This window comes from Ailuropoda melanoleuca, chromosome 3, assembly GCF_002007445.2.
Source record: "Ailuropoda melanoleuca isolate Jingjing chromosome 3, ASM200744v2, whole genome shotgun sequence".
Taxonomy (NCBI): Eukaryota; Metazoa; Chordata; class Mammalia; order Carnivora; family Ursidae; genus Ailuropoda; species Ailuropoda melanoleuca.
The window spans coordinates 1,942,292-1,967,984 of NC_048220.1; the positions used below are offsets into that span (position 1 = coordinate 1,942,292).

General features: G+C 47.8%; 1 protein-coding gene and 2 long non-coding RNA genes across 11 annotated transcripts in view; 2 read left to right on the top strand and 1 right to left on the bottom strand.

Annotated features, from left to right (window-relative positions):
- Positions 1–1,295: 1,295 nt before the first annotated feature.
- MGAT1 (alpha-1,3-mannosyl-glycoprotein 2-beta-N-acetylglucosaminyltransferase) lies at positions 1,296–20,251 on the bottom strand. 3 transcript variants are annotated; one of them, XM_034655793.1, is made up of 4 exons: positions 20,122–20,251; positions 18,902–19,334; positions 14,394–14,492; positions 1,296–3,933 (listed from the first exon to the last, which is right to left on the bottom strand). In XM_034655793.1, the coding sequence occupies exon 4, from the start codon at positions 3,803–3,805 to the stop codon at positions 2,462–2,464; it is 1,344 nt and encodes a 447-aa protein (XP_034511684.1). In that variant the 5' UTR covers positions 3,806–3,933; positions 14,394–14,492; positions 18,902–19,334; positions 20,122–20,251; the 3' UTR covers positions 1,296–2,461. The 3 variants fall into 3 exon arrangements, with proteins under 3 accessions (XP_034511684.1, XP_034511683.1, XP_019648776.2); XM_034655792.1 differs by lacking the exon at positions 14,394–14,492; XM_019793217.2 differs by lacking the exons at positions 14,394–14,492; positions 18,902–19,334; positions 20,122–20,251 and adding an exon at positions 13,691–13,944.
- Positions 13,936–16,683, top strand: LOC117801427. Its single transcript, XR_004623917.1, has 3 exons — positions 13,936–14,167; positions 14,418–14,476; positions 15,831–16,683. It is a non-coding gene; the product is annotated as an uncharacterized LOC117801427 (long non-coding RNA).
- A 120-nt stretch (positions 20,252–20,371) lies between the features above and the next one.
- Positions 20,372–25,693, top strand: part of LOC105234632 — a 45,699-nt gene continuing 40,377 nt past the window's right edge. For all 7 annotated transcript variants that reach the window (XR_002141470.2, XR_002141471.2, XR_002141468.2 and 4 more), the window contains exon 1: positions 20,372–20,931. This is a non-coding gene — a long non-coding RNA (uncharacterized LOC105234632). The remainder of the gene's footprint in view (positions 20,932–25,693) is intronic.

Here is a 25,693-nt window from a genome sequence, read left to right on the forward strand (position 1 = left end):
GGGATTGAGCCCCACATCAGGCTTCTCCGCTGGGAGCCTGCTTCTTCCTCTCCCACTCCCCCTGCTTATGTTCCCTCTCTCGCTGTCTGTCTCTCTGTCAAATAAATAAATAAAAGCTTTAAAAAAAAAAGAAAGGGGACAGTCCAGCGTTAGGTGGTAGTTAACAGCTTGGGCCCCGTTCGAATCCACCACTCAACCCCAACTAGGTGTGTGACCTTGGGCAAAGGAACCTCTCTGTGCCCATCTCCTCACTTGTAAAACAGGAGTTCTTACCACTCACAACCGCTTTGAGGATTAAATGAGTTCATGTTAACCACAGAGCTCTCAGAACAATGTGCTTGGTGAGCAATTGTTGAATACATTTAGTGCTAAGAACACGGAATTTGGCAGCCAAAGTACTCCTGGCCCAGGGTGTCACTGGGCCTTTCCCTGTCTGCAAATCATGGATAACGACCATCTCCCTCCCCCAAAACAGGGTTAAATGACCCATCTAGGAGCACATGGGAAGACAAAACTAGCTCTACAAAAATCTGGAAGATTAAAGTGAATGTCTGACCTCGGTTGCCTTAGCACACTCAGCATTCCTCACTCAGCCCAAGAAAAGGGAGGCCGGACCCACTCCCTCCACAGTTCACATGTGAGAAGCTCCAGAATGGTATCAGTGAACAAAGTCATCTACCCAGGATTTCCAAACCCACTAATGCATCATCAAAAAAAGAAAGAACAGAGAACAGAAACTCTCAGCATGTGTTTCACGTGATGTCAGTCTCAGGAACTGCTGGCCAGCTGTGTGTGTGTGCGTGTTCTAGGCGGCAGTACAAAAGGCATTCTCACTGCGATCACGGTCAGGACTGTGCGAGCCACTCACTGACAGTGCTCACCCTGGTATCAGCTCTGCATCCTAGAGCTCAGGGGCAGGCCCAGGAGGCCCAGGAAATGTGGCACCCAGCACACAGCACCCACTTTGTCAGGGATGGCCTGGGTCCTCCCAGACCAGTCCTGCAGGCTGACAGAAAGCTCAAGTCCACCAAGGGCTCACAGCCCTACTCCAGAGATTAGCAGCAGGGACTCTAGCCATGGACCACCTCCCCCCACCTCCATGCCTGGCCTTTCTCTCACACCCAGCCCCTCCCAGCTCCGGTCATCCGCTTTCCTCCCTTTAGCTGATCCACTTCCTCTTGCCATCCAGTCCTCTGCCTCAGCCCTTGTTCTCCCTTCTTTTTCCTTCTTCCTCTACCCTTCACCGCCTTCTCCGCCCTCTCCTCCTGTTCCAGGAGACATAAACACACACACAGTTTTTCAGACAATTCAGCCTTTATTTTTGAAAATAATTCTGTAGCTTCAACTTTCTTCCATGAACTGAGGTCAGCCCAGAAGCAAAAACAAACACACTGCTCTCCAACCTGCCATCCTCATCCTAATCTGAGCAGACAAGGGAATGCCCAGGGGGATAGGGGAGGGAGGCAGGAGCCATCCTGTCTCCACTGCTCCACCTCATCCTGAGAGGGCCTCTGGATGCCTCAACCTTCAGGGAGGAGCCTGTGCACCAAACCCCAGGGGAAAAAGGACACGAGGAGCTAATCTCTCTTCCACAAAGCCAGCGTGATACCTCCTACAACAACAGGGAAGGGATCAATTTTTAGAAAGGCCAGGACCCAGGAACAGAGTCTGTTTCTTTGAGGCAGGATGAGGGAGGCGTGTCCCAGCACACCAAGGCTTTCTCCCTACCACGTTTCCCCCCCACTTCTGGAAATAAGCTGAGAAGTCTTGCTCTACCCCTTCCACTTTTCATCCTAGAATCACAAACTGCTAAGCTGCAAGGAAGGAAGAGCAGAGAGGTGGTCAGGGATAAGGAAAGCAGTAGAAGAGAAATAGGGGTGGGTGGCGGTAAACCCTGAAAGCTCAATAGCTCCACCAGACTCTGATGATGACACCCCTTTGGTTAGTCTCATTTTGGCCACAGATAAGTCCCCTTTTCAAATAACCCAACAACCCCTCAAACTGGGGGAAGGTGGGAATAGGGAGCAGATACAGGAGGTGAGCTCATACCCTGGTTGGAAGAGCCAGGACACGGGAAAGAGAGCAGGTCAAGAGAGCTAAGGCTGCCCACTTCTCTGCAGATGCTCTGGGAGAAAACCTGGAACATGGAAGTCTGTGGCCCCAACATGCCCAAGTGTCCCCCTACCACACAGTGGTTTCATGCTTAATACCGCCCAACATACCCCTGAAAGGTTCCCCTGATTTGACCCCCTTGAGAACAGGAGAATGGCCTTCACCTTACCCTCTGTGCTCTTGAATGCCATTCGAAAAAGAAAAATAAGAAAAGAAAAAAAGAAAAGAAAAAGAAAAGGTAAGTGTACCCAAGAGAGACACACAGAGAGGACGATGCAGCCCAGGGACACGGTCCCATCTCAGCCCGTGATACGGAAAGGAAGGAGCTCGGCGGGACAGGAAGGCGCAGCTAATTCCAGCTAGGATCATAGCCATCCCAGGTCTGCGGAGGGGCCAGGTGGACGCGGCGGCCCCGGAACAGGAAGCTGACGATGCCCCGGTAGCCGGCCCTGGGGACTCCGGACTTGAGGTCGTCCATGACTCCCAGGGCTTTGGCAAAGGCCTTGAAGCTGTCCCTGCCGGTGTACTGCACCCGCACCTCCCCCAGCTCGTTCCGCTCACTGGTCCTCACTTTCTCCACCTGCAGCAGGGGAGCGCCGTAGACACGGGCGAGGAAATCTCTATCATAGGTCTCCTGCCGGAGGTAGGACAGGTCCAGCTGGGTGAAGGGCACGAAGTGCTGGTTCAGCTTGATGAACTTGAGGTGCTGGTCAAAGAACTGCCCGTGGCTCACACCCTTGCGGCCAAAGGTCATGGTTCTGGAGATCTCGGGCCGCACGCAGGCCCGGCCCTGCCGCTGCTCGGGCCTGCGCATCCAGTCGTCCCAGAAGGCCCTGGGCCACTTGGGCTCCAGCTCGGCCCAGAGCTCGGCCAGCAGCAGCCAGCCCAGGCCCGGGAAGAAGTCCGTACGGTAGAGCAGCTCGGGCTTGCTCGAGTCCACCATCTGCTCCTTGCCGTTGTCGTTCCAGGCGGACACGCACCAGAGGGAGGGGTCGGCCCGCAGCAGCGGGTACGTGGCCTGAAAGTACTCGAAGAAGTCCGGCGCCACTTCCAGGTCGTCCTCCACCACCACAGCGGCCGGGAACTTGAAGCGGTGGAAGACCTGGCCCAGCGCCCAGCGGTAGTGGCGCGCTATCTTGTAGTAGCCCTGGAACTTGCGGTGGTCGGGGGGCACGGCGATGCTGCTCAGGTCCGGCTGCCGGATGTGCGTGACGGCGCTGCCGTACGACGCGATGACCTGCGCAGTCTCCTCGTGGCCGCAGTCCTGGCTGACGATGATCGGGAAGTGCTCGGCCGACGGCCGGTAGTGCAGCAGCTTGTCCAAGCAGCGCCGCACCGTGCTGCGGTCACACGCGATCACCAGGATGGGGATCACGGCCGGCGCGGAGGACGCGGGCGCGCGCGGCGGGGCAGGCACGGTGGCAGTGGGCGCCCTCCAGCGCTGGCTCCAGCGGGCATGATGCTCCCGGATCTGCTGCAGCAGCCCCCTCTGCCGCTCCAGCTCCACCTCCGCGTCCTCCGCCAAGCGGATCACCTCGCGGGTGAGGACGGCAGGGTCGTCATCCAAGGCGCTTTCCGACGGCAGCCTGCCGGGCGACGGGCGCGTCCAGAAGAAGAGCAGCAGCAGGGCGTTCCAGGCCACGAAGAGGATGGCGCCCCACAGCACAAGCCCTGCAGACTGCTTCTTCAGCATCCTGGCCCCCGCAGGGCGGGACGGCAGGGGTGGGGCGCGAGGCTGCCCTTGGCTGGCCTATTTCACGTCACGTCGGCAGCCCCAGGGACGCGCTCTCTGGCCTTCGGGATTAGGACGCAGCCATGCACCTGCGGACAGGACAGAGAAAACCGACCTTCATCACAAAGGCACAGGGCCATCCTGGGGGGGAGGTCTAGGGGCTGGAGGGGCTGCCAACAATAGGAGCAACGGTGGGGTAGAAGGGGCCAGGAGGTTGACCCCAGAGCTCTCTTAGGAAACAGCTGCCCATCTCCTAATCTGGGATACTTCCCCACTCCAGAATGAGTCCAGGAGTCCTCAGAAAAGCAATATGGTTTGAGGGCTTAGTAGAGACAGATGCTGTAAAGGAGGAAGCAAGGGAATTCTACTTTCCCTTCCATACCTGACAGACTTCAGTTCCATCTTCCATCCAGAGGTTAGGGGCAGGGCTGGAGGTGAGACCACCTGTCTCCCATTCCTCAAATCAAACTGCTCAAAGATTACTGACTTAAAAACTCTAATATCAGGGGCACCTGGGTGGCTCAGTCAGTGCAGCATCAATTCTTGGTATCAGCTCAGGTCAAGATCTCAGGGTCCTGAGATGGAGCAGGCAGGGGCTCCGGGCTCAGCGAGGAGCCTGCGAGAGTTTCCCTTCCTCTGCCTGTCCTGCCAGCTCACGAGCCAGTGTTCCCCTCTCTCAAATAAATAAATAAAATCTTTTAAAGAAATACAAATAAAAACTCTAACATCACACCTCTAGGCTAAAGCCAGACCTTACCTAACAAGGAAACACTAGAGGAATTCCCACAAAGGTCAGGGGCAAAGCCAAGCTGCCCACCATTTATGACTATTTAACATTCAGTTGAAGGAATTAACCAATGTGAATGGACTACAGAAGACAAAGGCAGAAGTGGAAAAAGCAGCATGACCATCTCTATTTGTTGATACTGTAAGAATATGCCTGAGAAACTCTAGCAGAATTAATGATATAACAAACCCAAACAACTGAAGAATTGAGCAAAGTAGCAGGATATAAAAATTAACACGCACAAATCAATAACCTTCATATCCACAAATAATAACTCATTACAAGTCACAATGGATGAGAAAACCCTATTTATGACAGCCATAAAAATGATAAACTTGTAAGAATACACTTATCAAGAAATATTCTAAACCTACATGAACAAGATTATGGTTCCTGAGAGACACAAAAGAGGACTTACATATCCTTGTTCTTGGTTAGGACATCTCAGCATCATCAGAAATCTCAATAAAAATATGTTTTTTGGGAGCTAGACAAACTGACAGTAATGTGATGGGCACTGGGTGTTACATGCAACGAATGAATCACTGAACGTCACATCAAAAACTGATGCACTATATGCTGGCTAACTGAATTTAAATTTAAAAAAAAGAAAAAAAAAAGTACAAGATCATCTAGGAAAATAATGAAAACAAGGTGTGAAAGAGGGACTAGCCCTACCAGCCATTAAAATATTACACATTACAAAGCTTCTATAATTAAAACTATGTGATGCTAGTTGGTAAATACACAGATCATCCAAAGGAATACAATTTAAACTACAGAAAATAGACCCAAATACATGTAGAAACCTAATATATGATACAGGTGAGACTTAAAATTACTAGGGCAAAAAAATGGTCTTATTAGTTGTTATAAAAACTATATAGCTATTTGGAAAAACAAAATTAGATCTGTACAGAAGAATAACTTCCAAGTGGATTAGAGATCTAAATATAAAAAATATAACTATACAAGTGCTAGAAGAAAATATGGGTCAATTCCTCTATAACCTGGGTGCAGAGAAAGGCTTTCTAATTTGGATTCAAAATCAAGATGCAGTAATAAGTAAAACACTTTTGCAAGATATAAACATCATTAGCCAAGTTAAAGACAAACTGGGAGAGAATAGTTGCTATATACATACAAATAAAAAGCCAATAGTCTAAGAGAAAGAACTTATAAACTGAGGGGCTAAAAAGCCAAAACTCATCTTTAGAAAAGGGCAACTCACAAAAAGATATTGAAATGGTCCTTAGACATATGAAAAGATACTCAATTTCACTTATAATAAGAAAAATGCAAATTAAACTATACTAAGATAAAATTTCTCATCCATCAGATGCAAAAATTCAAACAGTTGTCCTAACAGTGTCAAATGAAAAACAGAAGTTCTTAATTTTAATGATATTCAATTATCAAGGGTTTCATATTTTACCGATCATGCTTTTCGCATATCTAAAAGGATCTTTGCCAAAATCAAACATATCCTTTCCTATGTTTTCTCTTTCAAGTTTTATAGTTCCAGGTTTATGGTTCATTTTGAGTTAATTTTTGTATATGGTGTGAGGTATGGAACTAATGTCCTTTTATACCAGTTTGGTAGTTTGTCAAAATGCTAGACAGAGAGCGACCAAGTCCACTCTTAGATATAGACCCAAGAGAAATAAAAACATACGTTCATACAAAAACTATCTGGAATGTTTATAGCAGCTTCATTCATAATCATCAAAACCTGGGAAAACCCAACGACCATCAACAGAGGAATACACATAAACAAACCGTGGCTTTCCTGTAAAATGGAGTAATATTCAAAGGAATAAACTATTGATACACACAACACATGGATGAATCTCGAATAATCATGTGATATGTGGATGACCGAAAGAAAAGCATATACACTGATTCCACTTACATAAATCTCCAGAAAATACAAAATAATCTATAGTGACAGAACGCAGATCAGAGGTTGCCTAGGCATGGATGCAGTGAGGACAGTGAGGGAAGGTATTACAAAGGGACAGTAGGAAACTTTGCTATTATCTTGATTGGGGTAATAGTTTCATGGGTGTATACACACATACAAACTTATCAAACTGCACATTTTAAATATGTACACTTGGGGCGCCTGGGTGGCACAGCGGTTGAGCGTCTGCCTTCGGCTCAGGGCGTGATCCCGGCGTTATGGGATCGAGTCCCATGTCAGGCTCTTCTGCTATGGGCCTGCTTCTTCCTCTCCCACTCCCCCTGCTTGTGTTCCCTCTCCTCGCTGGCTGTCTCTATCTCTGTCAAATAAATAAATAAAATCTTTAAAAAAAAAAAAAAGTAAATATGTACACTTGACTCTGTCAATTATACCTCAATAAAACTTTTTCTTTAAAAAAAGACATTATTGGGTCAAATGACAAAATTGGAATGTACAGTCAATTAAAGTATCAATTGGACTGACAAATAGCCATACTGTGGTTATGGAAAATAATATCCCAATTCTTAGCTAATTCAGACTGAAGTAATCAGGAGCAGACAGCCATGACAGATGCAACTTCTCAAATGGGTCAGAAAAAAAATATCATGTATACATAGAGAGCAAGCAGATGTAGCAAAATGATAACAGAGTGAATCTGAGTAAAGGAATGAGTGTCCTTATACCATTAATTCTTGCATCCTTTTTATAAATTGAAATTATTTCCAAATAAACTTTCTTAAACTCAATATGGGGACGTGGCTCACAGCTCTGATTAGCTTTGTCCAATATGGCCCCAGTTAGGCAGATCAGTAGGGGCAACTGAAACAATCCATTTGTCCTGAACTCCTTAATCACTCAACTCTGTAATCACTCAACTCCTTAATCATTCATCACACACCTGCTCTCTGATAGGCTCTGGGAAGGGACCGGGACACACATCTTACTCCACCAGAACTCACTACTCGAAAGGATCTACCACATCCTCCAATTTCCAGACAGCTGACATTACCCACCATGCAACTCTCTCCCTGGCTTTCCTACTTCTAGTCTCCACTCTTCACACCTAAAACTTCAGGTATGTGCCCTCTTGTGCCTGCTGCTCTGCCAGTTACCCTCTGCCTCACAAACGCCAAAATCTCAGGTTCCGGATCTCATCTCTGCACTTCTGGGCTCTTGAGAGCAAGCAGATCCAGTGTCAAAGGATTAAAGTGTTGATCCTGAAGGGTATCTAAAGGAACCTGGATTCTGTCTCCCTCCTGGGGAGACTCCCCCAGCCCCTGCCAGTACCAGTACCAGTACCAGTGCCGCTGCCGCCGCCACCGCCGCCACCACCTGTCTTCCTCTGAGAAACCATCCACCCCCACAACTCCATAGCACCAATCTCCTCGAAAACTCAAGTCCATTTCCACTTTACTGTGTCATTAAATTCCCATGCTATATCAGTGCTCATATACAAATCAGAGTTTCCTAGAAGAGAGAGACAACAGATTTCTAGTTTCTTCCTCACTCCCCCTCAGGATATGGTCATTGTTGGATCTTTCCCTCCAATCTCCTGGCCAGGATTCCCTATGCCCTGAATTCCTGCCTCCTGACTGACTGGGCAGGAAAAGTCTTTAGATAAAGGGATGGAGGAAGGAAAAAAGAGATTGAACTCCATCCTCTGAAATGCTATTCTCAAGGCTGGAGGAGCAGACCTGTCTCTGACTTATCGACAAGCCACCTCAGACCGGCAAGCTCTTAGACTGGTGGCAAAATCCCAAGGAACCACATCCTCTCTACCCTGCAGATGACATGTAAAAGCCTTCACTGTTCTCCAGACATTAGGAACTAGTGGCCACATCCACTTCCAGAAGCCTAGAACCCTCCCCCCATCCTTCTAAGCCATGCAGATCAAAGCAATCTTCTCAATCTTTCAGAGGACTGGACTCTAAGCAAGTTTGTGAACATCAAGCGTGGCTGGATGGCCCACAGGAAACAGCTGTCCCAGTCCTGCCCAGGCCTCTACCTTAGGGCTCAGGCCCTCATTCTCCAGACCATGACCATTTTTTCTAAATTGTGAAACAGAATTTACTCCACTTTCCATAGAGAACACAAAATGTCTATTCCCAGGCCCCGCTGCTTCTCTACACAGACTCAGAGTCCCAGTGCCGTTCCCTACTGCTTCTTCACATGCTCTCCGGGACGGATCCTCCTCTCTATTTGGAAGTTAACGAATGGTGTGTGTGTGTACACAAGCACATGTGCTCTCCAGCAGCTGGCGGTGCCCGACGGATGATAAAGCCCCAAAGACCAGCCCAGCCTTTGGCCAGCAAGCCAACACATTTGTCGAGGAAGTACTGCTCTCACCCCTACCATCAGGAGTAACAAGGGCAAGCCAAACAAATGCTTGGCATCACCCCACATTTTTTCACATCTCTGAAACTCAATCTTCTCACCTCTAAGATGGAAATCATAATAGAATACCTCACTGGACTGCTGTAAAGACTGGGTGAGATCATCTGTATCAGGTGTTTAGAATAGTGCCCAGCTGTGACATAAATGCTAGCCAGTCATTCCTCTGTCCCTTCTCTAGTTGGCTCTCTTTGTTCCACTCTACTAGATCCTTCAGGGCTACAAACACCTGAGCCTGCCTCAAGGCCTCTGCATGTGCCTGTACGACTGGTCTGTTCTTCCCTCCCTCCTTCACTTGGTGTGCTCTCACTCACATCTCTGCCAGGGAAGATGTCAGACAATGTGAAGTCTACCTCTCCTTCATAATCATTGACCTCAGTGCAACTTCTTGCTCAAGATCTGTTAAATATCCTCAGCTACAAGCTGGGACCAGCTCCCCCAGTGCAGTCAAGCTGTTCTGCTAGGATCTTTGACAATCAAGAGATTTGCCAATGACCTATAAAAAGTGACTTCTGTGTGGATGCCACTCACCCACAATCCCTAAACTGCAATTCCCAAGCCCCAATAGCACTGAAAAAGAGAAGTTTCCTACACTCATTTGGCAGTAAAACCTTTGGTGAAATCTGATGTGATCTAATGTAAGCCTATTTATAGTATTTATTATCCATTTAGTGTGACTATTTATACATTTGCCACAGAAATCAAGATGCTGGATTATGGTGTGCTGTTTCACACTTTACACTACATCATAAATGCACCAGATCATCTTTTTAAAATCCAAAAAATTCTAAATGCTGAAACATATCCAGCCCCAAGCATTTCCGAATTATGAAAATTGAAGAGACAGTTACTCATTCACCGCCACAGTCCCATTTCAAGCCCTTGAACCTGAACTCTCTTTCCTTATGAGCTACTGTTTTAAGCCTGAACTCCTGATGTAGCTTCTCAACTCGTCTACCTGTCACTAATCTTGCTTCCCCCTAAACAACCTTCCCAACAGCAACAGAGCATCCTTCTTTCTTGGAGTGCAGAGCTGGTCAGACACTAACCTGCCTTAAAAACCATCAGGGCTACCACTGCCCACAGAATACAACTCAACTTCATTATGACAAACAAGGCCTTCAGAACAAATTAACTCAAACATCCTTTTGCAAGCTCACCTCCAACCACTAACCTCTGAACCTCATTCTCTGGCTTCAGCAAGCTACTGATTTCCCCCAGTGAGTACACTTATATGCTGCAGTCTTTGCTCCAGCTGTTCCTTCACCCTGAAATACCACCTATGGACCCACTGTAGGCACTCGCACATCCTTTAGAGCCCAGTTCGGCAAATCCTTCCATAAGCTCCCAGGCAGAGCCAGGCCTTCCCACAACTACCCTCACACCACACTCTCTACACCTCCGGTTTCTCCCCTCCACACTGTGAATCTGTGGCTGTGCTTATGTGGTTCTCACCTTACTCCTTAGGAAAAAAGCTCTATGACCTTTAACCCTATTACAGTGCTTGACACACATATGAAATTCAAGTGACTAGATGGCGGACTGCTTGCATTATTAGCTGAATCAGGGAGAAAGAAGACCAAACAAGCAGCATAAGAGTGAAGGATTACATTTTCCAAAGATGATCACCACATATCCCATCCCACATGCTCTTCTTACAAAGATGTAATGCCATTCCTCCTACTAGAGGTGGGGGATGCAACATCTATGTTCCCTCTCTTTGATCCGTGGCTACAGAGGAAGTGACCATGAACGATTTGCAAAATTAGTCCATGAAAGGCAATACAGTTTCCACCTGTTGCTCCTGAGATGCGTGGTCTTTGAATACGGCCACAGAGGTTGGAGGAAGCCCAAGCCACATGGACAGGACACCTAGAGGCATTCTGGCTCACGACCCAAGCTAGGGTTCTAGCCAAAAGCAAGCATCAACCACCAGACATGGGCAGAAGTCTTTCAGATGATCCCAGCCCTGGCCACATGGGGCTGCAACCTCATGAACAACCATGAACAAGAACCACAGAACTAAGAAAGGAATAAAATGATTCTGTTGTTTTAAGCCATTAAGTTTTGAGGCAATGTGTAATATAGCAATAAGTACCTAAAATAATGAGTAAAATAGAATCTAAGTACCCCGTGATAAGCACAAGGTCCTCTGTGCTCAAAGCCCCAAGTCCAAAATCTGAGGGTCTGCCTCTACTCATATTCCCTTCCTCATCAATAGCTATTATTGAACAATAAACACATTAATGTTCAATAGCAGTCATTTATTCTCTGTGAGAGTTTCAACTGTGAGAGTTTCAACAGGTCAGGAATTTGGACAGTGGGGCAGAGCGCCTGACCTGTCTGTGCTCCAAAATGTCTGGGATCTCAGCTGGAAGACTCAAAAGCCGAGAGCAGACTCTCCCTCAAAAGCTTATTCTGTCACAGGTCTGCAGGCTGACGTTAGCACAGTTAGATGAAGTGCTGGCTGCAGCACGGCCATGTAGCCTCTTCACGTGGCCTGGGTTTCCTCTGAACTTGATGGCTGGGTTCCAAAGATGAGTGTCCCAAGAAAGAGAATAAACCAGGTGAAACTGTATCCTTTTCATGATCCAGCCTTTTACTCATAGGTCAAAGGAATCGTGAACACCTGCCCACACTCAAAGGGAGAAAACCAAAGATCCCACCACTGGTGGGTGGAGAACAATGTCCACTTGTAACAAGTGGAATGGGGTATTTATGGGGTGACCGTCTTGGGAAAATATAATCTGCCACACCTTCCTTTTCTAAAATAGAACAATAGTCCTTAACACTGACCTGAGCGCCTGATGTTCTGTTATTAATGACATTTGCCCAAAAGGCACAAATTCAAAACTAGTTCTGATTGCTAGAGTTTCACACTCCTTTAGAGAAGTGACACAGCTGATCCACACCACCAAGTACAAGGACATCTGCACTGTGGTGAAAGGTAAGGAGTGAGCATTTTTAGTGTGTAAAACCCTCAGCCAAAACGCAGGAGGCTCTGAGCAGGTCCCACCAACTCCTGGGGGTCTGTTTCTTCCTCTGAAGGACTGCCTAGAAGCTGTAAGATCCCTTTCCAATACCCTGATTCCATGGCATTCTGCAGCCAGTACCCCCTCTCTGGCAAAACTATTTCTTAAACATCAAGAGAAGACCAGACAGTTAACTTCTCTTTGTGAACAAGAATGGAGAAGTCATACTTAGCTTCAAAAAAAGTATGGGAATTAAAGTAATATTGACAGGCTTTCCCGTCTATCTTTGTCTTGCTTACCATGTTAAAAAGCACTGCCTAAAAAATCCAAAGTACAGAATACACCTCAGATAATGGAGACCTAATTGAATTACTTTCTTGTTCATTATTAGACCTCTGCTAGACTCCTGCATCACGTTTCAGGCTCCATACTTTCACAAGGACGGAAGAAATGAAAAGAAGTCAGAGAAGATACACTAAATAATTCAAGAGCTTAGAGAGTAAGACCCAGGAGGAAGGGAGGCAGGTTATTCATCCTGAAAAAGAAAAGGCTGAAAGGAAGCATGATGTTAGTGCAACAAAAACAGGAAGGCCTGGGAAACCAGGTAACCTTGGGCCACTCGACCCACTTGGGCCTTGGTTCCCTTATTTGAACAGAAAAAGAATCAATTTGCATCTTCCCCAGGTTCCCTGGTTTCTGCTGATAAAAAGGATAGCGACAATTTCCCCAATGTCCCAAACAGGAAGTGAGTTTAAGGTGTCACATATGCCACTGAGGTTAAACATAACTACAGTGCTTTCTAACTCTGAGAAAAGGACACAGAAGTAGGAATCCAGAAGAGCTCAATGGTCTCCAGTAATGAGGTCAGACAGGGGTGATTCACCATGGGAGGCGGACTCAGGAGATGGAAGCATCTGAGAGAAAAGGCTCCATGGACTGAAAACTGTTACATACGACAGAAAATAAAGCTGGATCTCTCAGCCAGTGAGGATCTAAAGCAAAGAGTAATTAAACAGGCCACAGGGACAAGGGTTAACCAAGGTGGAGCCTCGCCCTGGAGGTCACTGTTCAGTACAGACGCAGATCAACTGGCCACACAGCCCTTCTGCTCCAGGTTATAAGATGGGAGGCTCTGTACGTCTCAGGAACCCCCGACTCCACACACGTTAGCTAACAGGTAGGAAAAAGTTTTCTTCCCAATTGACATATTTTTCACATTGAGTCAATTCTTCCTTGCGGCTGAGGAGAAAGAACCCTAGTAACTAGTGGAAAGGACGCTGGGGTGGGGTTTGGGGAAAGGCCACCAGCCCCTCCCCGCTCCCCAAAACTTCTCCAGCAATCCCACCTCCTCTGGCCCCGCACCCACGTACGCCCTACCACCGAGTTTCACAACCGCCTCCCTCCCCGCGGAGCCCACCCTCCCTCCAACGGCTGGAGGCCCGGGATTCCGAAAACGGAACGCTGAGTTCGACTTCCCGGCTCGGGATGGGTGCGCGGCCGAAACGCGGGGCGGGCCGGCCCCAGTCCTTCTCGCTGGGGCGGCCGGGCACCAGGGCTGTCGGGGGACACGAAGCGCTCGGAAAGGAGCCGCTTCTCCAACCGGGACCCGAGCCCCCTGGAGCGCCCTCTGCGCTCCCGCGGGGCCTCCCTCAGCGGGNGGGGCCCCCCCCCCCCCCCCCCCCCGGGACAAGCCTCAGAACTGACGGACGCCGGCCTTTCGGGCCCCTACTCACCAGGTCCTCCCTACTTCCCGGCCCTGAACTTGGGCCGCCCCGGGGCGCTGGGAACGAGCCCGGGGCCCTGGCGCGTTCCAGGCGCTCGCGCTGATGCCGGCGCCTTCCTCTCGGCCGGCCCTTCCTACATGCGCCGGGCCGGCCCGCCAGGAGAGCAACGTGGCCCTTCCCCGAGAAGGGCGGGGCCGGGAGGGCCGAGGGGCGGGACCGGCCGCCCATACTCGCCGGGGGCCCCTTCTCCCCGGGACCGCCTCCTCCGCCCGAGTCGGCAATTACCCGCCGTCTGGACATCCCAAGTTTTCCCGGGTTCTGAACTTCAGGAGGCGCTGTGTTGACAGCTGTTACACTGGGCCCTTCCCTGCTCACAATCCCGACCCCAGCCACACCCTCCACCCGGTCCAGCGGAGATTTCTGGAGTCTTCCTCCCCAGCCCCAGAGCCTGGAGCCTCAGAGTTGATGCGGAGAGCCCTGCCTGAGGTAGGCCGGGCAGCCAGACGGTGCGTTCACCAAATCCAGGGCCAAGGTTCTGGGGACAGCGCTCATCAACCTGCTAAACTCTACCTTCCGGGAGGGAGGAGCTGGGGCAACAAAAGGGGCCACGGTGCAGGGATGTGACAAGAACCAAGGTGCCAAAAAAGAAGCCAGAGAGGAAACACCTGCCAAAAGCAGAAAAGGGCCAGCTGTTGTTTTCTTTTTTAAATACCTTCTTTTTTTTTTTTCTTTCGAGGTGGGGAATGAGAGCTGTTCACTCTGAGTACAGGAGCAGAGGACAGACTTGTCCTGGGGGTAAGAACCACGAGACCTAAGGAACAAAGGACTTAATCTCAGGATTTTGTGGTAGCCCTGTGAAACGGGGTGAGGGGGCACCCTGGAAAAGCCTTGATGTCTGTGTCTGATCCTGGGAAGTGAGGGTGGGGAACTGAGAACTACTGGCTACTAATGGACACCCAGTCTAGGGCCACCCCTACCAAGTGATGAGGACACATTCTACAGGCACCAGGCCCTCCCCCAATCCACTTCCCTCCTGTGTTCCAGGCAGGAACTTAGCAGTGTGTGCTTACTGACTGATTTCACGTACTAACTTGTTGCTACATGAAACCAGGAATTATGAAAGGTTCTAGAGAAACAAAAGAGCAGGGCATGCCCTAAAGGCGCCCCCTGCCTGGGGCTAAGGAAATAAACCGAAAGCACAGAGGCCTCCACAGGCTGAACCCTCCCAGCAGCTCTGCAGAGCGCGCATCATCATCCCATTCTACAGATCAGGAGTGTGAACCACAGAGTAAGTGCCAACGGGCTGAGGGTCGCAAGACCTAGTGAGGACCATGGCCAGGTTTTAGACCCAGGCATGCCTGCACTCACTCCTTCCTCTTACACACCCTTGAGTGCAGATGCTCTAAGATGGCTGTGTGTCCAGCATGACAGGTGCACAGTGGGGCAGCAGGGAGGTTCTGGTAGAAGCAGTTGGAGCCTAGCCCTGAAGGAGCAGAGTGAGAAAAGAGCTGACACCTCACTGAGGCTAGACTTGTGAGTGTGTGTGTGTGTCTCCAAAGTTTCCAGCTGAGCGGACTTCATGGGCCATGACAGGAAATGCAAGCCCACACTCACATGCCAGCCAGTAGCCACTGTCTCTGCACCTCTGCCCTCTCTTTATGCTTTCCTTTTTTTTTTTTTAAGATTTTTTTTTTTAAAGATTTTTTATTATTTATTTATTTGACAGAGATAGAGACAGCCAGCGAGAGAGGGAACACAAGCAGGGGGAACGGGAGAGGAAGAAGCAGGCTCATAGCAGAAGAGCCTGATGTGGGGCTTGATCCCATAACGCCGGGATCACGCCCTGAGCCGAAGGCAGACGCTTAACCGCTGTGCCACCCAGGCGCCCCCTCTTTATGCTTTCCTTATGAAGGGAGTTGGGGGATATGGGAAGCCTACACACTCACACTCCATGTCAAAGTAAAAAGGAAAATGATAATTCCTAAATGTGTAAAAAGTTGGGAGATACTGGTTTGTAGATACAAGATATCAGGAGCTAAAATCACCCTCCAGGACAAAGGACATAGTAGGATGCCGAAAAGTGAGGCAGACCAACCAGCCCATGAGATGTCACATTCCCACCTCTAATAATAATCCTTCTCTATCAAAGGCAGTTCAATGGAGACAAGAATGGGGAATTGTTTGTGCACCAGAACTCACACCCAATGACTACAATCCTTTGCTGAAATTCCAAAGCTCACAGGAAGATCTAAGGGTAGAAATTATCCAGCTGCAAAAGGACCATCCCGAGCAGAAAGAGCCTGGTTAGAGAACTGGTTTGGGCTGAATTCTTGGATGGAAACAAGAGAAAATATTTGGTCTGAGAGGCAAGAAGCCAGGGTGGTAAGTGCCACACTGGACTGGGAAAAGAGGCCCTGGGCTTTTGATGGAGATTTCATGAGGAGGTGTTTGGGGGGGTGGGGGGAGAAGGGCAGAAACAAGGAGTTAAGTGCCTGAATTCTGGGAATGAAACTGAAATTGGAGAACATGAAAATGGAAGAAATAGGAAGATCTGATCACAAGATAAGAGAGAATTAGAAGTGAAAATACTGTATCCTGCCCACCACCACTACCTCCAAAAGAGGACTGGGGAGATAAGGAGAAGGAAGTGAAAACTGTTCCAACTGCCTTCCCATAAACCATACCTAAGATACTCTGATTTTTTTTATAATTTGGAAAAAATTCATGCTCTGAACTTAAGACAGATCTTGGCTGGAAACCATCAGAAGAAGTCAAATCAAAGTTCTAAATCAGTGCTGTGTCTATTTTTCCCTCTCCCATTCTCCCAACATCCCCACTCCCCATGGAGACCCAGAAACACAACTCATCAAGATCAAAGAAAAGGGAAAAGATTAATACAATGACCAGTGAGCAAAGCCTTTGAAATGAGACTTTTGGTTAGCCACATACAATTCCTTTTGTATGAGAGAATGGTATAAATAAATTCAGTTAAAACACATCCACAACTTTTGGTTAAATCTATCACTGGTCCTGGCTAAGTGGTCTGAGTTCCTGGTACCCCTGTGAGAAGGCCGATGACTGCCTTGAGAAGGCTATCTTGTGACAAGGTCAGGCAGAGCACAGGACTAGTACTTTCAGTGAAAAAGGCAGGGGAGAGGAATTCTGGTTCAGTCTAGGGAGGAAATGTCTTACCTGAGAAGCTGACAGGGCACTGAATTCCCTCCCTGAAGGTTTGCAGCAGAATCCAGATGGCCCTTATCAGGTCAGATGCTGTAGAAGCAGCCCACCACTGGGCAGGCGATTACAGTGTCTGCCTCTCCACACTTGGGCAAGCCCTTTGTGCTCAGGGCTTCTGTAGCTTCCCCTTACAAATCAAACTGGGGAAATAATCCCTGCTCTCTCATCCTTACAACAATGTAGTGACAGAAAAGTGACCCAACAGCCGGACACTCCACATAACATAGGCGCCATATAAACAGAGCACAGCTCTATGGTACTTTAAGTGTTTCTAAGCACTCACAGGTCTTCCAGGTAAGATGAGGGCTGCAAAGGCATTCTGAGACTGGATATGCCTTGCAAGGACTGGCACCAGTAATCTGCTGGGCCAAGGTGGGGGAGGTGATGTGCCACCCTGAAATCTAGACCTTCTAAAGTAGAAGCCTGGCCTGAAAGGTACTGCCCCAAGTCAGCCTCAGACCAGAGAAGGAACAGCTCACCACTGGGGGAAGGCGAGCAAGAAAGGAAGAAGGAGGAAAAAAGAAAGTAAGTCATAAACACATGATTTTCAGCTTGCAAATGACCTTAGTTATTGCTGCCAGCCCCCAGTGAATGTTAGGTCCAGGTGTTACACAGCTAGTAAGAGGCAAAGGGATGCTAGAAGCCAAGCTTCCTGTCCCGTGCCCCCAGGCCACCATACCCCAGTGTCTATCAAAATTTCCAACACATCTCCTTTCTGTTTGATGTCACTGAGAAAATCGGTATCTTGGCATAGGTAAACTGGAGTTCAAGGAAGGAGCAGGAAGGAGGTGAGAAGTAACTATGAATAGGTCTGTGGGAACAGAGCCTGCAAAAATATAAAGGGCTAAGAGATGGCAGTCCAAAAAAACTGTCATCTTAAAGAGCAGGAGAGAATACCAGGATATGGCACAGGAAGAAAAGGCCCAAAATTTACTCCAAGAAATGGAGCTCCATCTCCTAGATACACAGTTGGCCCCTGAGACTTACACTTTCCTCCACCACTCTTTAATCGGCTACCCCAAACAGGCACACTTATCACTAGGACCAGAATCCCTCAATCCAAGTTCTCCTAGGTTCACCTTTTCCACCACTTGATATCCCAGGAATTGTTTAACAGCAACAAGATGAGACAAATTCAGGGCAGGCTTTTAATTGAGGACATCCAAGGCTTTTGCCAATACACTAATTCAATAAAAGAACAGAACTCCTAATTCAGAGTTTTTCTGTATGTACGAATTATACAAGCATTATCAAACAATGTCAATGATACTGTTTTCCATGTACACGGCCCTGGATACTTTTCAAAATCTATCATTTCATTTGCTCCCTGTAACAACCTGTGAGGGACCTGTAAAGTTAGTTATCCCCGTCTTACAGGTGAACAGAACATGGCAGAGCTTAACCGACCTATCTAGGGTTGCATAATAAGAAAGTCAAAGCTAGAACAAAAATTCAACTGATCTCAAACCTGTATTCTGGTCCTCTGCTGTCTGCATAAGGCTTCATGGCCTAAACCCCCTTAGAAAGGGAGGAAGAAGACAGACAATTTAGGAAGTTATCTAGACCATCTTCTACCCTCCCCCCAAGTCAGTTCTATTCAGTTAGTTCCCCAAAGCACAGCAGCCTGTCTCTGCCTAGGTAATCCATCCTAGAGTCTTATTTAGCCCAAAATGTGTTGACTCAGTGTTGGCCCTTCCTCTCCTCAGAAGCCTAGATTCTTTTCATGTTCTCCTAGGCCTAACTTCACAATTGCCATTGCACACAACCCCTTACAAGGTACTCCTCCTGCCTGGGTAAAGAGAGGCTGCGAACAAGTCTGCACTCGAAGACAGTGACACAGAGGGGAAGCTTCCGGTGTATCCATCAGGGTAAGGGTTCTCATCAGGCTCCTCCTAAATGGCAGCGTCCCCAGATTTGCCCCATTCAACATTTTCTGCACGGGAGCAGCAAGACACCAAGTGGGAAGTGAGACAGGCACCTTACCTTTCTTCTCTTCTCTCAGCTGCTCCCCTGGAGATCATCAAACCCCCTTCCAGCACTCCATTTCCAAAACTTCGTCTCCCAAATTAGATACACCAAACAAAGTGCAGCTTCTCTCCTCTTATCCAGGTCCAAAGTCCATGGCTGAGTGGACTCTGAGGGGGAGGAGTCTGGGGGGGAAGGGGTATGTCCAGGCCCCTCCCCCCCCCACTGCAGGGTTCAGTGTCCCTCCCAGGGGTCTGTTACATTCCTTCATTCAGCTGGCTTATTAAGCCCAGAGTCTGGTGTTGGGCAGATCCCAGGTTCTATCCCATCGCTTGCTCAGGGAAGGGAAGTCATCCACTGTGAGGACTGGCCGGTCTGTCTTCTGCTGGGGTTCATGAGAAGAAACAGGCCATAGAGCTGGCATGGCCAGAAGGCTGATTTCAGTGTTAACCTGTGGAATATTTAAACATTATGACACTTTCTAATCTACTATACACCCAAATGGATTCCTAAGACCCCTTACCTAAATTAGATTCCTCTACCCTGCTCTATCATCACTGGAGACTGTCTTCTAAGAAACATAGAAAAGAACATCCTTCTTCCTTCTCTCTCTTGTCTTGTTACTGCCACACACTAATCTCCTACATCTCCCAAGCTTCTTAAGAGTGTTCAGTGTTTTAATCGCCCGGTCAGCTCTCCCAGAATGAACTAAATCCATTCCAGACCTAGATGCTGGCACCTTCCACATACATTCTTTGCTCCTTTCGCTTCACCCTCACCTCCCCCTCTGCTTCCAAAACTGTGCCAGGGATGTAATTCCTAATCTCAAACTCCTTCCCAGGACCACTGAGAGCACTCTCCTGGAATAGAGGCCTGAGTCCTGCCAGCAATAGCTGCACAGTGTTCCAATTTCTCAGTTGGGAAGCCCACCCCGGTAGCCCCCTCTCTTCTAAGTTTATTCACACACACACACACACCGTCGCCCCCTCCCTTCTAAATTTATTCCTAAACACACACACACACACACACACACACACACACGCACACCCTTCCTTCCTGTAGGGGCGTGGCGTTCACATGACCCCCCCCCCATGAGTTTAACTCCTCCTACCCTTCTCCTCCGAACCCCGTGCTCCGTGTTCACCGGGAAAGGGAGTGACACTGCGACCCTCCCTAGACTCTGACCCCCACCCCCCTACTGCCGGACGACCCTCCCCCCGTCTGCGTGGGGTCGTTACCTGGATCCCGCCCGCCCGGTCTCAGCGGGAAGCCGTGGCCCTCCCGGGTCGGAGTCCAGGCCCCAGGCTGGGTCCCGACAGGCGGCCCAGGCCCCACCCCCTCGACCCCCGGCGGCCGGGCCCTCCCCTCGCGCTCCCTTCCCCCCTCCCACCATCCACCGCAGCCACTTCCGCCCGTGCTCCGGAAGTGAGTCCGCGACGCTGCCACTTCCCTTCATCCCGCCTCATTCTTCCACCACAGCCCGCTCCCCCTCCCCACCGCCCATCACGACCGCCACCACGGGAGCGAGGGACGTAGGTCTGCACTGTTCACAAGACCGAAGACGAGGTGTGGGCACGACCGGGTCTGGAAGAGAACTGAACGTAGGGCCAGAGCACAAGAAGGGGCGGGGCAGAGAGTACAACGGCGAATGCGAGCGCGCGTCACTTCGCGCCGCGCCGTAGGAAGAGCGCATGCGTCGAGGCGTCTCGGCCGGTCGCGGTTGTTGACGCTTGGCCGGCCTGGCGGGGTGGGACTTGGGCACGGCCTGGCGGGGTGGGTTAGCTTGGCCCCTGGCCCGCCTTAGGTCGCTTAGCAACCGCCGGCGGAAGGGTTGCTGCCAAAGGCTCAAGCAGCTACGCTCTCCGGTTGTGGGTCGTCTCGGCGAGAAACAATTCAGGAAGCCCCGAGGCCCGTGTTAACCGTTCCTGTGCTGACAGCTCTGTAGCAGAACCAAAGGGAAGTTTTATTTTGTTCATCGCTTCCTTTTTCTCGCTGCTTCTCTCGCCCAGGCAGGACGTTTCCTTGGGTCCGAAAAGAGAAAGAAAAGGGTAAGAGTGCTCTAAAATGAATGCCCCCCGTCCCGCGCCTTCAGTACACGTTGTACACGCTGTGCGAAGCACTTTACAAGTATTAATGCCCGGAGTATTAATACTTGGTTATCACCCCCTGAACAGCAGAGAGGCAAGGCAGCCTGCGGCTACAGAACTAGAAAGTGCTACGTAGAGACGGCCTCCCACCTCCCCGTCTGTAACACTACCCAGTACTGCCGCTATCGCGTTCCACCTGAGACCTCTCTCTGAAGAAACCTTTCCACCCCTGCAGTGGACTTCCAAGTCCCAAGATGGCCCTGGTTGCTTTTTTTTCTAAATACATTGGCCTGACTTGCTCTTAAGTTCAACTTGAATGCAAGAGGAGCTACTATTAATTTTTGGAGTTCATATGTCATCCCCTTGATGACGTGTAGTAGAATCTTGCCAAGACTATGAACGGATTGGCAGCTTCTGTTTTTTCCTCCTTTCTGAAAACGTTAACCTAGGCTTCAGTCTTCTGGCCTACCTTATGAGATGTTATGATTTCTAAGAAGGGATATGTATATCTGGTCTTCATTTTGTTCCTGCCTCAAAGTTCCTAAAACCCTTGGGATCTCCTGAGTGATAAGAGCACTAGGAGCATCTTTTGTTCTAATATAGGGTCATTGATTGTGGTTCCATGGGTCCTTGGCGCCCTCCCATACCCCACCCTATGTTTCTCTTCATCTGGCTGATCATCCGTATCCTTTATTATGTCCTTTACTAAATTGGTGAGTGTAAATGGGTGTTTTCCGTTCTGTGAGCTGCTGTAGCAAACAGTCAAATTCAAGGGGAGGAGGTCCTGGGAACTGCCAGTTTGTAGCCAAGTCAGACAGAAGTTGTGGGTAACTTGGGGACCTGCTACTTGTGATTGGTATCTGAAGTGTGGTCAGTCTCATGGGACTCTGGGATCTGATGCTAGCTATCTCCAGGTACATAGTGTCAGAATTGAGTTAAACGGTAGGACAACCAGCCGGTGTCTCAGAAAATTGCTAGGTGGGGTTAAAAAACCGCACATATTTGGTGTCAGAAGTTATCTGAAGTGAAGAGTTCTATAGAATAGGAAAGAAGACATATGGAAGGAAAGTCTGGGTTTTTCTAGTTCATATATTGGTCTGACTTGCTCGACTCCAAGCTGAATCCAAGAGGAGCTATAACTAATTTTTGGAGTTCATATGTTCTAAAATATTGCCAGGACTGTGGATGGATTTGCAGCCCTCGGTTTCTTCCCCGTTTTTGAAAACTGGAACCTAGGCTCCAGTCTTCTGGCATATCTTCTGTTCCCATGATTTCTCCAGATGACTAGCAGTGACTAATGCATATTTTCAGTACTGGGAATGTAATAATTGCTGAGTCAGGAGTCTTGAAATAATTTATTTGGAGAGATGTCATAATATTAGAAACATTCTTAAAACAGAATTTATATTGCTATTACACTCAAACCTTACAGGTCCACAAATAAGTTCTTTCCCCAACTTAAACCTACTCTATCCAGCTGTCTTTCAAATCTGAATTAATGGCAACTCCGTTTCATTGCCAGGTCCAAAACCTTAAGAGCCATCCTCATACACTTCTCTCAGTCCTCTACCCAATTGGGAAATTTTGTTGACTCTACATTCAAACTATATCTAGTATCCAACACCTCAGCATCCCCACAGCAACCTCCATCTCTCACCCAACCGGGTCTCTGCTGCACTACCGCCCCCAGAAAAGCCTAATCTCCATACAACAGCCAAAGGGATCCTGACATTTCTCCACTCAAAACCACACAGTGGTGTCCCAGTTCACTTGGAGTCAAAAGCCAAAGTCTTTGTGGAGCCCGGCACCGAATAACTGCCCTGTTTATCTCTGGCCTGCTTTCCCTCTTGCTTACTCTGACTCAGCCACACTGCCTTCATTGGTTTTCCTTGAGCCCATTTCAGGACCTTGGCACTGGCTGTCCCTTCTCCTTATCCAGATATTTGCCTAATTCACTGCCTCACTGCTTTCAAACCTTTTCTCAAATGTCACCTCAGTGAGGCCTTCCCTGACCAACCCATGTAACCCTCCCCCCTCTCACTGCAGTGCCAGTCTATCTTAATCAGCTCCAGTTTTTCCATAGCACTCAGTTCTCAACTAACCTATTTATTATGCTTACTACTTATTGTCTGTCTACCCCTGTAGAATATAAATTCCATGAGGGGAGTCATATTTGGCTGTTTGATTCCTTGTTATATCCCAAGTGCCTAGCTGTCAGTAGGTGCTCAACAAATATTTGTGGAATAAATGAACTAATAAATGAACTGGGACAACTATTTTCATGATAGAGTATTCCCATCCAGGCCTTTCTCACATGTAGATACATGACATAGTATATTTTACATTATAGTTTTTTTCACACTATACCATAGATACTGTTCACATTTCTAAATATTCATAATATGCTTTTTAAAGATACTTAGATTTTTGCATGCTTGTTCTAATAAGTCAAACAATACAGAGTAGGATCAAGAAAAAATTATCCTTTCTCCTCTAATCCCACCCTGCTGACGGGGACCACTTTTAAATGTAGTGGATATTTTCTAGACACACATACAAACACATAACAGGTATAAATTTCACAGCTCAAAGACAGGTAATACCTGAATTGTAACTTTATTTTCTGTAACTCAAGTCAATTTTTATTCTAGTCCTTATTACCTCTGATGGCAGAAAAACTAAATCTAGTTAATTCAAGGTAAATGCTAGCACTTTATGATTTGTTTATTTATTAATGATCAGTTACAGTTTAATTCCAGTGAATTCAGAATTTATTAATGCCTTTTCTTCTGTCCTTTTATTTCCACATAATTGCCTGGTTTTTAAAAATTATTATAAAATAAATGGACATTCATTACAGAAAAACAGTAAACCATAAATAAGCAAAATGAAAAAATTAAAGCATCCAGAAATAAAGTGTGTGTGTGTATATATATGTATATATATGTATAGGATCATATTATAATTAGCTTAATCTATTATGAACATTTTTCCATGTCAAAAAATATACTTCTGTGTCATTTTTAATGACTGCTTGGTATCCCATTACACAAATGTACCATAATTATAGTCCCTGTCTTTTGTACATTTGGGTTGTTTCCAACTTTTCACAAAATTACTTGTAGCTAAATCTCTGTACACATCCCTCATTATTTCCTCAGGATAAAATCCTGGAACTGTTGTCAAAAGCTGCACTTATTATTGAAGGCTTTGATGCATGTTCGCAAGAGACCTGCAGAAAGGTGGCACTGCTTTGACACCAGCAGGCAGGAGGGTCCTCTGCATCCTACCAGCACCGTGTTACCGTTCTTTGTCATCTCTGCCAATCTGACAGAAGAATGGTTTTGTATTGTTTTTAAGTTATATTTTCTTTACTAGTAAAGTGGAACCCGTGTGGTTTTTTGTTTTTTTTTTTTTTTTTTAAGATTTTATTTATGAGGCAACTGGGTGGCTCAGTCGATAAAGCGTCTGCCTTCGGCTCAGGTCATGATCCCAGGGTCCTGGGATCCAGTCCTGCATTGGGTTCCCTGCTCAGTGGGGAGCCTGCTTCTCCCTCTGCCTGCCACCCCCCACCCCGCTTGTGCTTTCTCTCACGCTCTCTCGCTCTCTCAAATAAATATATAAAATCTGTTAAAAAAAAAAAAGATTTTATTTACTTATTTGTCAGAGAGGGAGAGAGAGCATAAGCAGGGGAAGCTGCAGAATAAATTAATACTTAGGAGTGGACTCTGGACTTTTGTATCTGTTTTTGCCAATGTGATATCAGGAGTGAATGAAAAGGGGTGCCTGGGTGGCTCAGTCGTTAAGCGTCCGCCTTCAGCTCAGGGCGTGATCACAGCGTTCTGGGATCAAGCCCCACGTCAGGCTCCTCCTCTGGGAGCCTGCTTCTTCCTCTCCCACTCCCCCTGCTTGTGTTCCCTCTCTTGCTGGCTGTCTCTCTCTCTCTGTCAAATGAATAAACAAAATCTTAAAAAAAAAAAAAAAAGGAGTGAATAAGGAGACAGGACCATCGTCTCCACATAAAAGGCCACAGAAGCATGAGAGACTATGGACTATGAGAAACAAACTGACGGCCTCAGAGAGGATGGGGGCGGGGGAATGGGATAGGCTGATGATGGGTAGTAAGGAGGGCACATATTGCGTGGTGCACTGGGTGTTATATGCAACTAATGAGTCATCGAACTTTACATCGGAAACCGGGGATGTACTATATGGTGACTAACACAATATAATAAAAAAACATTTAAAAAAAAAAAAAAAAACGCCACAGAATCCCCAGATGAGGGAGGAGGCGTTTGGGGATAATTTGTGTTTTCTGGAGAGCAGTGATACCCAGTGCCATCCTAGATTTTTGGAAATCTCAATTTTAAATGATCTGTTATCCCTATTAGTTATCCCTATCCATGCACACATAATTATCACACCATGATGCTTCTGTGTCAGGAGAAGTTAGTCCTGACCGTGGGCATGTTCTGTCTTTTGTCTTCTCTCACTCTGTCTTTGGCCTGGTTGGTGTTCTTTCCTAAAACACCCTCCTTCTAATGTTTTTCTTAGTGTCTATTCATTAGTCACCACACTGTTTTCTAAACTCTAATCCCTTCAGCAAATCCAGGAGGAGAGGGTGGACTTTTCTGGAACACTGAAGACAGATATCCCCCACTCCCTTTTTCATGTTCCTTGTGGCTAAAAAAAAAAAAAAAAGCAAGAGGGTGGGGAGGTTGCG